The following is a 12,865-nucleotide window of genomic DNA, read 5'->3' on the forward strand; positions in this document are numbered from 1 at the left end:
GCGTAAGATAAGGTCTTTAGCTTGTATCGCCTATTATAAGGTGCGCTAAAGCTTCTAGATAGCCGCCTAGAAATCACTAAAAATATAGCACTGTAGGGGCCTAGGCGTCTGCTCTAGGGCAGCGTAAAGGGCCTAAAGACTAGCGTATCATTCAGCGTCCGCGACTTCGGCAACGGCCCCTAGGCTAAAGCCTATAGCATTATAGAGCCTTCCAGTATTAGTCCACTATATTATAGCGGCTATAGCCTGCGAAGGCCCTATAGGGGGCCTAGTAGGGTAGCCTAGGGAGCCGTCGGTATAGAAAATAGTAGCCTATTCCCCTAGACCTTATTATATTTTAGCTAGGGCTTCGAGGTAGGCTGTTTTTTAATCGAGGGTTTCGGGGCCAGGGCTAGGGTTAGGGTCGGTAGCTATAATATGCCGGTCTTTAGGGAAAAAGGGCCTTAGATCCGCTAAGGGTTCCGAAGCCTAGGGGGCCTTTTACCTAGCTAAAGGACCCTCGATATTCTAAGAGTAACCTATTAAAGCCGCTATTTCTAGGCCTAGCTTAAATAGCTATATAGAAGGTAGAAGGGTTTATAGCCGGTTAAGGCCTTCGTGGTTTTTACTTAGTAGGAGCTGACGTCTAATAGGGTGGTTTAGTAGGAATTTTAAGGTTCTAAAGGCATAAAGCCTATTAGACCTAGTTAACCTAACCGCCGCTAGGGGGACTACTGCTTCGAGTTCTAGAGGCTGTAAGGGGGCCCCCCTAAAAGCACCTAGGGCCCTGACTAGAGCGCCGTATTATAGACGTTCTAGGCGGTCCACGAGGTGTTTTTTCGGTGATTTTAGGTCCTACCAGAGCTACGAGCCACTGTTAGCTAAAGAAGCTATACAGGCTATATATAGCTACCGTAGGGCCTTAAAAGAGAGGCCCCTCCATGGGCTAGCTAGCCTATATAACCTATTGAGAGCCCCTAAAGCTAAGTTTAGGCGTTTTTTGACGTGGGGTTTAAAGGATAGCTTAGGATTAAACCAGACCCCTAGCTAGCTAATAGAACCTAGCGCGAGTTTAACTAAGTGCCCTCTATATTAACCGGAGCGTCTTCTTTAGAGCGTCTTTGATAGAAGTGAATAAGCTCTGTTTTTCGGTGGTCGAAAAGGACTTAGTTAACTTTCACTACGTCAAAAAAGAAGGCTACGGCTTTTTCTAGGGTTTTATAGTTGTTCCTAGTTAATGTAGACGCTATAAATAGCTAAAAGTCGTTAATATAGAATAGCTAAAGCCCCTTAAAATCCGGTCCCGCTATAACCTTCCTAATATAAATTAGGAATAGGATAGGGAAACCGGAGAACCTTATAGAACCCCTATATTTAGGGGGGTGGGCTGCTAAACCTACCCCTCGAAGGCTAGTTAGATACGCCTATTTCCTGTAAAAGAGGCTACCTATTTAACTAGGTTCGGGGGTAGTTAGAGGTCTTAAAGGGTCCTAAGTAGCTAGGGACTGGCGACGTGATCGAAGGCTCCTTTAATATCTAAAAATAGCATAGAGATTATAGGAATTTAGCGTGATTTACGCTATTTTTCGATATAGTAGAGGAGGAGAAGGGCTATATCGATAGCAGAGCGTTATTTTCGACGCCCTATTTCACTAGGGTGTAGAAGGTTATCGCGGGTATTAGCTATAAAGCTAAGTCTAGTAGCTATTTCAGTTTCGAGTACTTTACCTAGGCAGTTAAGAAGGGCTATAATCCTATAAGACTTAGGATCTGAATAGTCCTTCTTCCTTGACTTTAGTAGAATAACCCCGAGGGCTTCTTTCTAGCAGGTAGGGTAATACCCTGCGGAAAAGAGTGCTAAGTAGGCCTGTAAAAAGGACCCGGGAATAGCCTTATAGGCCTATTAGATAGGTTTCAAACCTATCCTATCAGGTCCAGGGGCTTTCCCTTTAGCGGCTCTGAAAATCGCGCGTTATAGCCTTATAGCCTATAGGCTAGGCCACTCCCACGGTCTTCTAAGGCCCTTATTACGTGATCTAGTCAGGCTCTAGGGACTTTAAGAAGAGTGGGAGGGGCCTAGGCCCCCCGAAGGGCCTATAAATACAGGCGCTTTAGGGGCGTTAGTGGCGGAGGGTGCTAGAAAAGGGTCTAAAGTAGGGCGTTGTATTTATCTTCGAAGGTATAGGCCTTTTACTTCGTAGGCGTTTAAATCGGTGGGACTTTCGCGTTAAGGCCGCTTTTCGTATAGTTATAGGCCTTAAAAAGTGGTATAGGGCGCAAACCACGATTCCTGCAGTCTAGTTATATTGCTTTTGTTTTTTACCTATTAGGTTTTATTAGGCAGATTATTACGGAGGATTTCCTTTGTGTAGTACGCTCTATTTTACTGTACCTAGCTTCGTATAGCCTCTAGCCCTTAGGGCGATAGGCGCCGCGCCATAGCTTTAGGGCTGCATGCGCGTAATGAATTAAAAAAAAAAAAAAAAGCCTTAAAAGTCTCGGGGCCTTCGGTGTAGGCTAGGAAGGCGTCCTAGTGGTCGTTTTTTACGGGTTTTACCGTCCTATAGTAAGCATTTCGTGTTTCTTTCAAGGAGGTTTCCAAAGACGCTAGCTGGGTAGCCGAGGCCCCCTTTTTAGACGTCTTTCTAAATACCCTAAAAGCCCTACTAGCTGTTTTTCGCAGGGCTTTTAGCTCTTTAGTCCACCACGGCTTCGAAGGCTTTACTACCCGTAACTTAGGCACTAAAGCCTTAAGCGCTAGGGTAATAGTATCCGAAAGGCAACGGCCTAAAGAATCCTAGTCCGAGGCGTTAATAGCCCATTAAAGGTACAGGTTAAGGCTAGGTTCTAGGCTTTTTAGGGTACTAGAAAATAGGTCCTAATCTACTAGCTTATAGTTATAAGCCAGCGGGAGGGACTTATTTATAGGACCTTTAAAGCCTAAAATAGTAGCCGAAAGGAGGATACCGCGGTGTAAAGAGGTAGTATTTTCGATATACTCCTACTTATTAAAGCGGAGATAATCGAAGCCGGGCGTGTAAAAGGCTAGGTCTATAACCGACTCTTAGCGAAGATTAGACCTAAAAAAGGTCCCCCCGTTTAGGTCATCTTCTTCAGAGTCCACTAAATAGGCAGCTCCGAGGCTATCTAACTAGTGTACTAGGGCCTAGGCCTGAATAGACGCCTGGTTAGTAGCGGCTCTGTTCTACTACTAGTGGTTTCTATTAAAGTCCCCTATAATAAGGGTAGGCTTAGGGACCTATAGGCCCTATAGTACTTGATCCTCGGTTAGGGCCGGCTTTCAGGGCCTAAAAAGGAGGGAAAAGAAGAAGAAGAAGTGGAAGAGGTAGAAGGGGTAGGGCTAGGGGGCCGCCCTTAGCCTATCGTTTCGGGGTCCTATTCTATCTGGTTATAGACGTGTAGAACATAAAAGGTCTATAGATAATAAACCTCTATAATCTACGTGTCTATATCGTCTAGAAGGTCGTCGCGGTATAAAAAATCGATACTAAAGCCCTTTTTTATATAAGAAAGGACCTTAGGCTTAATAAAAAAGGAACTGGGTTTTCTAGGATATAGGCGTAGTAGTGTAAAAGGCAGGGTGGTTTCGGATAAACCACCCCTCTAGTGTCGAGACGTAGGCAGGTTCCTGAATAAGGACTATATTAGCCGAAGCCTTTAAAGCCTATTCTAGGATAGCCTCCTATACCGGGGCCTGTTTATCGACGTTATATTAAATAAACCGGATATCTTTCGAACTATAAGGCCCTATATTTATAGAATTTAGGGTTTTATAGCTTAAAAGACCTCGTAGTCTTTAGTAAAGGAGGGGTGATCTCCTTCGTAGTTACAGCACTTATAGGTCTTATACTTCTAATCTCGGTATTCTTTATACTCGTTATAGTAGTGGTATTCTTCCCTTTAGCCTTTAACGGCGCAGATAGGGCAGGTAACTAGGCCTTTACAGGTCCCTCGAGTATACCCGAATTTCTAGCAGTTAGAGTACTAGGTCCTAGGGGTTATAGGTCTATATTTATAGACCTTTAGCCGCTGGCGGGCTATATAGAGCCCCTGTTTTAGACAGTACTTCTATTCTTTACTAGTAGGTATAGAAATAACTACCGTGCCGTAAAACGCGTTCGGAGCCCCTAGCCATCAAGGCTTCCCTACTACCCTAATAGGGTTAAATATGCCGATTTTAGTGGCTAGGTCCTATAGGCCTAGGCCCTGTTATAGTGTTATAGGCTTTAGTTTAGGGCCTTTTACGGCGGCTCGGAGGGGTCAGGGGTCGGGGTATCATCTCCCCTAGCCCTAAAGGCTCTAAAAGGCACCTATTTAATAATAAGCTTAAACTAATCGCCTATAGGCTAGAGGGGCTAGAGGGGGAGGTTTAGCTCTTTAAGCCACTCGTTCTACGAGTCTAGGAGCTATTAAACGCTATATTTCGGCTCCGGGGTTAAAAGAAGGTTCCTGTTAGTTAATAGACTAATAGCCGTAACTATAGGGGTTTTTAAGGCCTTATTTAGTCTATTTCGGAGCTCGAGGGGATTAAAGTCTTCCTGGGGAATCCGGGCCCCTGCCGTAGGTTAAAGGATAACCTTAGGGACCGTTTTAGAGTCTATTAGGAGGGGTGCTAGGGGGGTCTAGGCCTATAGTACTAGGGCCCCTAAAATGGGGGCCTAAGGTGCTATAGGGCCTGTTTTCCCGTTTAAAGCCTCGCTATACAGGGGTTTAGGCTGTTCTGTAAGCCTCCGAACTACCTAAGCTAGTTCGTCGACCTTCTATTCGAGTATAGGAGGCTAGGGGCTCGGGGTTCCGTCAATAGTAGATTTAAGGCGTACGATTAGAGCCTTAATCTAAGGGTCAGGGTCGAGGGTATAGGCCTGTTAAAGCAGCTAAAGATCCTATTAGAGTAGTCCCTTAGCCTATGCCTTACTAGCCGAACTAGTCGACTTCTAGGGCTTAGCCGAGGTTTCTCCAGGGGCTTTAGCTGTTCTAGGTGCCCTTTTAGCCTATTTAGAGCCTAAAAGGGTCGGTTTTTCAGCAGGGGGGGGCCCTAAAGGGCGTTTCGAAAGCGCCTTCGGCTTCCGAGTCCAAGGGGGATTCGATTCGGGTCATAGAAAAACGTCTGGGGTTAGTGTAGAAGGGCTAAGGTGCCTTTTCGAATTTAGAGGCGTAGCGAGGGTTAAATCCTCTGTATTAGAGGTATTACCTATATCAACCTCCCCTAGGCCCTCTATAGTTATAGGGGCCGTAGGGGCCTTAGGGGCGTTAGGGACGTTCGAAGGGTTAGGGGCGTTATTATAGCTAGCGTTATGGCTAGTAGGTTATTATTTATTGCGTTATAGTTAGGTGGAGGTCGGGGGTGCGGCTCTGCGCGGCTAGCCCTGCTGCTTTGTCAGCGTGGGCGCACGGGCCACGTCAGACTTTTCCCCCGCACACAGGGGAACCGTAGGCCTATTTCCAGGCATTTTCGCACTTATAATACGCCTAAACTAGCGCCTACGCAATACAGGGCTATAAATAGGCGTATAGAACTTGAAAAGAGCTATCGATTGATATAGGTTTTAAGTGGTTTAGAGCGTTTGCGCGTAAAATGTAGGTCCCCCACGTAAGTTATAGTCGCTTTTTGAAAGGATATCACCTTTAGACCTATAGTTAATAGAACTGGCAAAAACCATTACGACTAAGAGTATAGTTAATAGACCCAATAAAAACCGTTATACGAAAAGAGTCTACGAAAGTAACTAGTCTACACTACCTCCTATATATAACGATTACCCGTGTAAGACTCCTATATAGGTCTCCCTACCGTAGAAACGCTGCTATTATTAAAATAGAGCTAGGAGGGAAGACTAGAGTCGTTTTTTAGTTTTGATTGGAATAGTAAGCAGGTAAGTAGATAGATATTTCCTCGGAGTACTTTTAGAACTCTCTAAGGAACAAGAACAATAAGTTTTGTACCGATATTCTTGTTCTGACAACAATTAATTTGGAACCTCTCAATCTGACCGTCTTATCGTATGTATCCTTTTACGGTTACGCTGTATTCGACACGGACTGGGTCTCGCGAAGAGCCAACCATACCACCCGGGAAACGTCTTCGCCATGGCACGGAATCGTCGCTTCGTAATGAGAGATTTAAACACGAAGTTCTAACTCCCAGTCTTCGCGGGAGAGCCCTCGGTCTCCCCCAACACCTCCGCCGGCACCTCCTTTCCCACATCCTCTACGTTGCCCCCCACGGGCTCCCCAGTAAAAGACTCACGAGTTGCAGAGTCGCTTGATTCTTCGGGGGCTTCCGCGAGGTTTTGAGGTTCGATTTCCAGAGCGCCATGGTTAGTGTCCTCCTTCTCTTGGTCTTCCAAGGAGAACAGATCCGACAGGTTAATGGCAAGGAAGGTCTTGGGTAATTTGACCCTTGAAGACCAGTTAGTCTCAGGTCGTCATTGCACCTCAGTACCATCGCAAAGCAGGAGTAGACGAAGGGGTTCACATACTGGTTGAATTTCGCCCTCAAAGTGCGGATGACCTCCATCCAATCGGCATGGAGTGTCAGACTCCGTCGAGGCGCGCAGCTAATGCAATGCTTGCTGTCGAGTTGAACGTCCAATGGATCGAAGACATGGCATCCAGGGCTGATTGTGATCCTGATACTGTACGCGAAGGTCGGCTCCTCCTCGCCTTCAGCCGCGTGGGCGGACGTCTTAGTCTCGGATTCGTAGAGTTCAAAACAAATCTGAGAGAGATAGTCCAATTCTGGAATGGTGCTCCGCTTGATCTTCGTCTCGATTCCTCCTTCGAAGATACAATTCAGCAGCGTGTATATATGCGACTCCTTGGTGAAATAGAAGAACGATTTGGCGTCGTTGGACGCCTGCATCTCTTCAAGATTCTGAACAATCTCTTTGAGAAGGGGCAGTGACGTCAGGAGACCGATCTCCAGCTTCTCGCTGTCCGAGATGCCATACTCTTGCGGGCAAATGAAGTCGAAAAGTACCTTAGCGAGCTGGTACAGCTCCCTGAGAGGCTCAAAACGGGCATCTGTTTTCGCCTTGGTTTTCGCGTTGCCCGTATATAAGTGGAAGTACTGCTCCGGAGGCGCGCCTTCGCTCCCGTGCCGCAAGCCGTTGAGGAACGACCGGCGTCGGAAGAGCCGTCTGACTGAGCTCGGACCCCTGCTGTTGGCGTCTGCGGACCTGTCAGGCCTATCACCCTCTCGTCGGTCGTCCCTTGACTCCTGGGACGACTTCCCCTCCTCCGCGTCTTTGGTCACCGGTTTCCCGTCTTTGCCTTCTTTGGCAGAGCCGCCGTTTCCCTCCTTGTTCTCCTTCTCTCTCACGCCGTATTCTTCCTCGAGCATGTGCCGTGGCGGAGTGAAGACCCACTCGAGAAACTGGCGATTATGCAGCGCATCGAACTTCATCGTGTCGTAGAGCTCGGAGATCTTGCTGGGATCGACCTTTTCACCGTCACAGAACTCTTGGAAGAGTTTCCCCCACCGCTCACGGAAGAGTTCGGCATCTTCCCCACAGCACCATCGAGATTGGATGCTGTTGATGCCGCTTGCCTGTGAAAGAGCCGACGAGAGAGAGCTGTGGGAGGCTTCACAGCTTTGCGACTTGTCCAAACTCAAGCTCGACGCATTGTGTGGGGAGCTGGCACCTCCGTTGTAGAGTTTCTTATAATTGTGCTGCATCACCCGTCGATGAAACTTCATCAGCTGGACCACTCGCGTCTGGACTTCGGATGGCTCGGGCATCTTGTCGGGCCAGGCAAACTGCGGGGGTCGCTCGTTGCCCTTCCGCAAAAGGCCCTTGAGTTTCTTCTTCACCTTGTCCATTTCGTCTTTGGCCGCATTCGAGTCATCGAGCAAATCCTTGCGGATCGTGATGAAGTCGTCGGGCAGGTCATTCTGGCGAAGGAAAGAGGACGCCCAGATCTGAGCGCTCGTCGAAACCCTTCGCTCCGAGCTGCTGAAAACGTGAACCTCGTCTAGGATGTCGCGATTGAGGAGTTGAAAGTCATTCCGCATATTCTCGCCAAGTTCCTGGGATTGGTAGCGGGCAGAGTGCGTCGGCTCCCCGCCCCATTTAACAATGAGCTGGAGCTTATCCAGCACTAAACTCTCTTCGACAGCCGTTATTCGGGACATGGTCACTCCCGAGAGAGAGTCCTGACGATGCGACCCGCGGGACTTGTCATCCGATGCCAATGATCTGTCCGCTCTCTTGCCCCGCAATCCCGTCTTTATATCATCGTCGCCAACCTGGGCAGTCGTCCCCTCGGCAGAAATCTGCTCATCTGACTTTCTCTTTCGAAACATAGGCTTAATCTGTACCTTGGTGCCAGCCCAGCCTCCCTTCTTGACGAGAACGTTGCGTAGGGCAGCGAGTTTTGTGGGATCCTCGATGCCCGCAACCAGGGCGACATCAACGGCTTGGATGACACTAGCTAGCGCCGCCTCTCCAATCAGTAGAACCTCATCCTGATGCCCCTTAAGCAGCTCAATAAAGGGGTCGGTGTGGAATGTGAACTTGTACTTTTGTTTTGGGGTGCGATCTGCATGCCGAATGACCGATACGATGCCCTTGAGTTTCCAGGAGTGCTTGGGGAGTGGTGGCGCAGGAACATTGTCTTGTTCCGAGATGGTTTCCCCTTTTAACGACGCCGCGGCGGATGGGGTGGCAGACGGCGCCGTGGACGAGGCACTGGTTTTCCCGCCATCTCGCAGAGGGGGTGGAGGGGGTAAGGATGGGTTTGTCGTCATGCCCTGTACAGCAGATGTGGCAGAGCTGTCGGACCTGGGTGCCAAGGTGCCCAGCTGCCACCTATGCTCGTCCAATTTCGACTCTTGCTGTCCCCTTTCGCCGCCTGTTTTGGCTGATGTACTGCTCGTAGATTTGGCGACGGATGGGGGCAAGGTGGCCATCTGGCCCTGGTCCCTCTCCTTACCTCCCCTCGCAGCTGGGGGGTCCGCCACATCTGAAACCGAAGGAGACGACGTCGGCGATGTGACACCTCCTCTCCGAAGCCGCTCTTTGACGAACAGTTCCTTGAGGATGTTCGCACAATGGTCGTAGTAGTCGTCGTTGTCCTTGACAAAGCTCCACCCGTTTACGTCGATAACATAGCTCTTGCCATCCGCACGCAGAAAGTCGAACCCGCATACCCGTTGGCCAAAGGAGAGGGCAATCTTGCTCGCAATCTCCCTTTCTTCAACATTTAACCCGGTAACGTATCGGACCTCTTTTCCGCGCGTGTTCCGCCGAACCACGCCGTCGACAACAGGAGACTTCCGTGTTTCGGCGTGGCAATAGTTCGCGCCAACAGTGTAGGCCTTGACATCTTCGGCGTTGTCGACGCGCATGAACTTCTCGTATATATAGCTGCTCTGCGGTTCAAGAATGGCGCGGGGAGTATTTAAACCAGGATCATACTCTGAGCTCTTGTTCCCAATTTTTCGAAACAGCTTTCGGCCACCACCTCCCGAGGACTTGGGAAAGTAGATGATGATGTTGTGGTCTTCGCCACTCACAGGCTTTTCGACGAAGGGCTTCTTAAGGAGCGCGCCATCAACGCTTAGAATATCCCCGTCATCGAGCAATTCGACCCGGCGGGGTGCAGTGGTATAGCGAGGGTCCTCAGCATCATAATTCACCCCTGATACTTCCTTCATGTGCCGAGACATGTCTGGGGTGATCACCTTGGGACCGCCATCCCGGTTAACCTCGAGCCTTTTCGGTGTGGGGACACCAATGCTGTCGAGGATGTACAGGCAGAGGCGACGGTCCCATAGAATCTTCTGCATAGGCAAGTCGTTGACACAGAAAGGCTTCCGGGCTTTGGCATACGCGATAGCCTTGTCAAGCGGGAAGCCATCCGAGTAGAACGAAATGAGATAGTCACTGTCGGCAAAGTCAGTTGAAGCCAGGAAGCAAAATGATGTAGGTCAGGGCCGTGAGTTCGTGTAGGGGGGTTCGCGGGAAAATGATGGATGGAGAGGGAGTTGGCAGAAAGAAAAGACTCGCACGTACCATATGGGCCAGTTTTCAATATCTATAAAATAGACGTGATCCCCAGTTAGCAGGTTTATATAGTACGCGGGCGATGAGAAGGCTTCAGACAACATGAACCTCACCTTCGTCGAGAATTACTTTGTCCCCAAATACGACAACATCAAATTCGCGGTTGGCGATCAGCCGATTCAGGATGTTTCTGCTTGGCTTGCTCCTCGCTTTAATATCTAAGGCGCAAATTCCAATCACGCCCCAAGGAGCCGGCTTGGCTGCAAAGCATATTAGAAGCTGTATGAACTTCCTTGAGAACCAGCAGCAAAAGTATGTGATACTTACCTTCTTCCCTTTCCTTCTGATGCGCTGTTCGTTCACTGCTGGGGCTGTGACTGCTGGCGGCAGTGCTTCCGCTAAACCTCCTTTTGGCGCGGCTTCTTGACCTCGTCGGCTGTCCTCGAATATTTTGGTCTCCCCGTGACGGACCAGCGGTGCGTTTGGCCGCGTCGACATTGGGGTCACGCGGAGTGAGGTGTTGTCCTCCTGGGGATACTTGTTGATGACCCTGTTGGCCGCCAGAGGAGGGGATTCCAGTGGCATTGAGGGGCTCTGAAGTTCCCTGGGTTGGCTTACCAGTTGTGACGACGCCACTATGTATGCTCCGGGGGGCAGTACTTGTCTCTGAGCCTGTGATGGACGCGGCAGAACTAGGAACGATGCCGCGAGCGGACGCCAGCGAGTAGACAGACGAGGCCGAGATGCGTTTGAGATCGGCCTCGGAGAACGATGATCTCGTGGCTAAGGTCGGCTCAAGGGATGGTTGACGGGTGTCGAGCTCCGAGGTGGATGTGGTGGGGTTAGAGGTGACGTCGGCTACGACACTGTGCAACAGTCGCGGAGTACCGGGTCCATCGCCACCATCTTCTCGCGTCTCACATGGAACAGCGGGCTCTCCTAAGGGCACGACAGAATTTATGGATCCTTGACGACTTCGGGCAGGAGACGAACGCGCGCTGATTGAAGGGCCGGGCGACACGGCCGTTGGTGGGGTTGAGGGTGACATGAATGCGTGAGATCGGTCTGAGCGTACACCGGAGATACTTGGGTCGGTACGCTGACCGTTGCTCGAGGCGGAAGATGATGTCGGCGGAATGTGATGGTGAGTTTGCACGTCTGAACCGGATAGCCGGTTGCCCGATTGAGAAGAGAGGTCCAATCCTGATGCTGAGTTGGAGGATGCCGATGTAGAACCGGCAGTTCCGAGACCTGGACTCTGTGACAAGCTGTGACTATGGCTGTTTTCGAGAGATGGAGGATCCATTTCATCCACTCCGTTCAAGTCTGACTGATACGAAGAGGGATGTACAGAGAACAGTTCAGGTAAACTGGTTCGTCTTGGAGCGGTCAGACCAACGGGTGGGAAAAGGCAACTGCGCCGGAACCGGAGATCGTTAGCTGGCGTGGTTGGCTAGCATAGTTGTCCAACAAACCAAGACTCTAATTAATGCACGGTGATTGATCAGATAAAGGGGCCAAAAGACGAACCAAGTCCGAAATCTGAGAGATCAGGAAAGTGGATTTGGGTTCCAAGTTATTATTATAAACAGTCCCGCCAGTGCGTCACAACTACAGTTGGTTTGCAGAGCCAACCAAGACTATGCATCCACAAGGCTATGCCAACAACGAGATGTCCACCACCGAACCGAGTACTGGAAGAAACATTGCACAAGTTCGAAACGTCGACTGAAGGAAGGTTCGTCATTGTACCGAGGTAGGTTCTTGCATTTGGCTGGGCATATACGTAGCGTATTGACCCTGCAAGTTCGACAAAGGCCCAAAACTTGGCGCCCCACCGATTACGACCTTATTTCGAATTAACTAATAAAACGAAGGAATTTTACAAGGTAGTCGATCATTAATATTAAGTAGAAAATCCTGCGTTTCTGGTGCTTTAGTACCTTATACACCTTTTTACGGATATTTATTAATTCGCTATTATAGTACTATAGTCTATAGATATAAATATCTAATAAACATCTCGGCCTAAGCCTAGGCCTAAGGCAAAGTAATCTAGCGCCCGAAAATATACTCGTTTAGCGCTTATACGACGCGTTAAACGAAGCTATTCTTATCGTCGCCGTATAACTATATTAGAATTCGTCGAGTAATATCTTATACTTAATACTAATACCCCTATTATATGTAATAAACCCCCGCGTTATTTACGTAAGCGTAAGGGCGAGCTAGACGTTGAGATAGCTCTAGGATACCGAAAACTAACCTACTATAAGGCGAGTATCTTCTTTAAGATACCGAGGTCGATTATCTAGAGTTAGTGGTGTATAAGGGATATTATTATAGGTAGTAGAAGCGGCCTCCACGTATCGTATAATCCCGAATACCCTAAAATAGAGCTTAAGTTATATAATATCTTTATATAATAGCGTCGTGATCGTCGCTTAGTTAGTGCTGGCTAGCTACGTATCTAGGCTTAACGGCTTTTTAAGGAACTATATCCAGACTACCCTTATAATATCTTCGTTTTCTTATTTTCGTGGCTCTGTGGCTTCTTCCGCCGCTTTAATAGCATATGTTAACGTATTACTAAGTAAGTAATAAAGTCTCTTATGGATCTAGTTCTAGCTATTACTAGCTTTTTAAGGTTTATTAGGCGTAACTCCGCTATCCCCCTTTTTCCTACTCTAGATATTACTAGCCCGAGGCCTATTATACTAATAAGAACCTGATCGAACGACTTTTAGGCTTTTATAGTGTCTCCTTATACTAGAAGGACCTTATTAGTTCTTCTAGATCGTTGCTTTACTAATAATGGTATTATTAATATAGATAAAACGCCTATTATATTCGAGTAT

General features: G+C 48.6%; 1 protein-coding gene across 1 annotated transcript; it reads right to left on the bottom strand.

The window, feature by feature from the left end:
- Nucleotides 1-5,826: 5,826 nt before the first annotated feature.
- On the bottom strand, nt 5,827-11,554 carry SODALDRAFT_325972 (hypothetical protein). Its single transcript, XM_028610042.1, has 5 exons — nt 10,335-11,554; nt 10,121-10,267; nt 10,017-10,038; nt 6,480-9,887; nt 5,827-6,399 (listed from the first exon to the last, which is right to left on the bottom strand). The coding sequence occupies exons 1-5, from the start codon at nt 11,311-11,313 to the stop codon at nt 6,135-6,137; spliced, it is 4,821 nt and encodes a 1,606-aa protein (XP_028469588.1). The 5' UTR covers nt 11,314-11,554; the 3' UTR covers nt 5,827-6,134.
- Between the last annotated feature and the right edge of the window lie 1,311 nt (nt 11,555-12,865).

The sequence above is a fragment of the Sodiomyces alkalinus genome (genome assembly GCF_003711515.1).
Source record: "Sodiomyces alkalinus F11 unplaced genomic scaffold SODALscaffold_1, whole genome shotgun sequence".
NCBI classification, from domain to species: domain Eukaryota; kingdom Fungi; phylum Ascomycota; class Sordariomycetes; order Glomerellales; family Plectosphaerellaceae; genus Sodiomyces; species Sodiomyces alkalinus.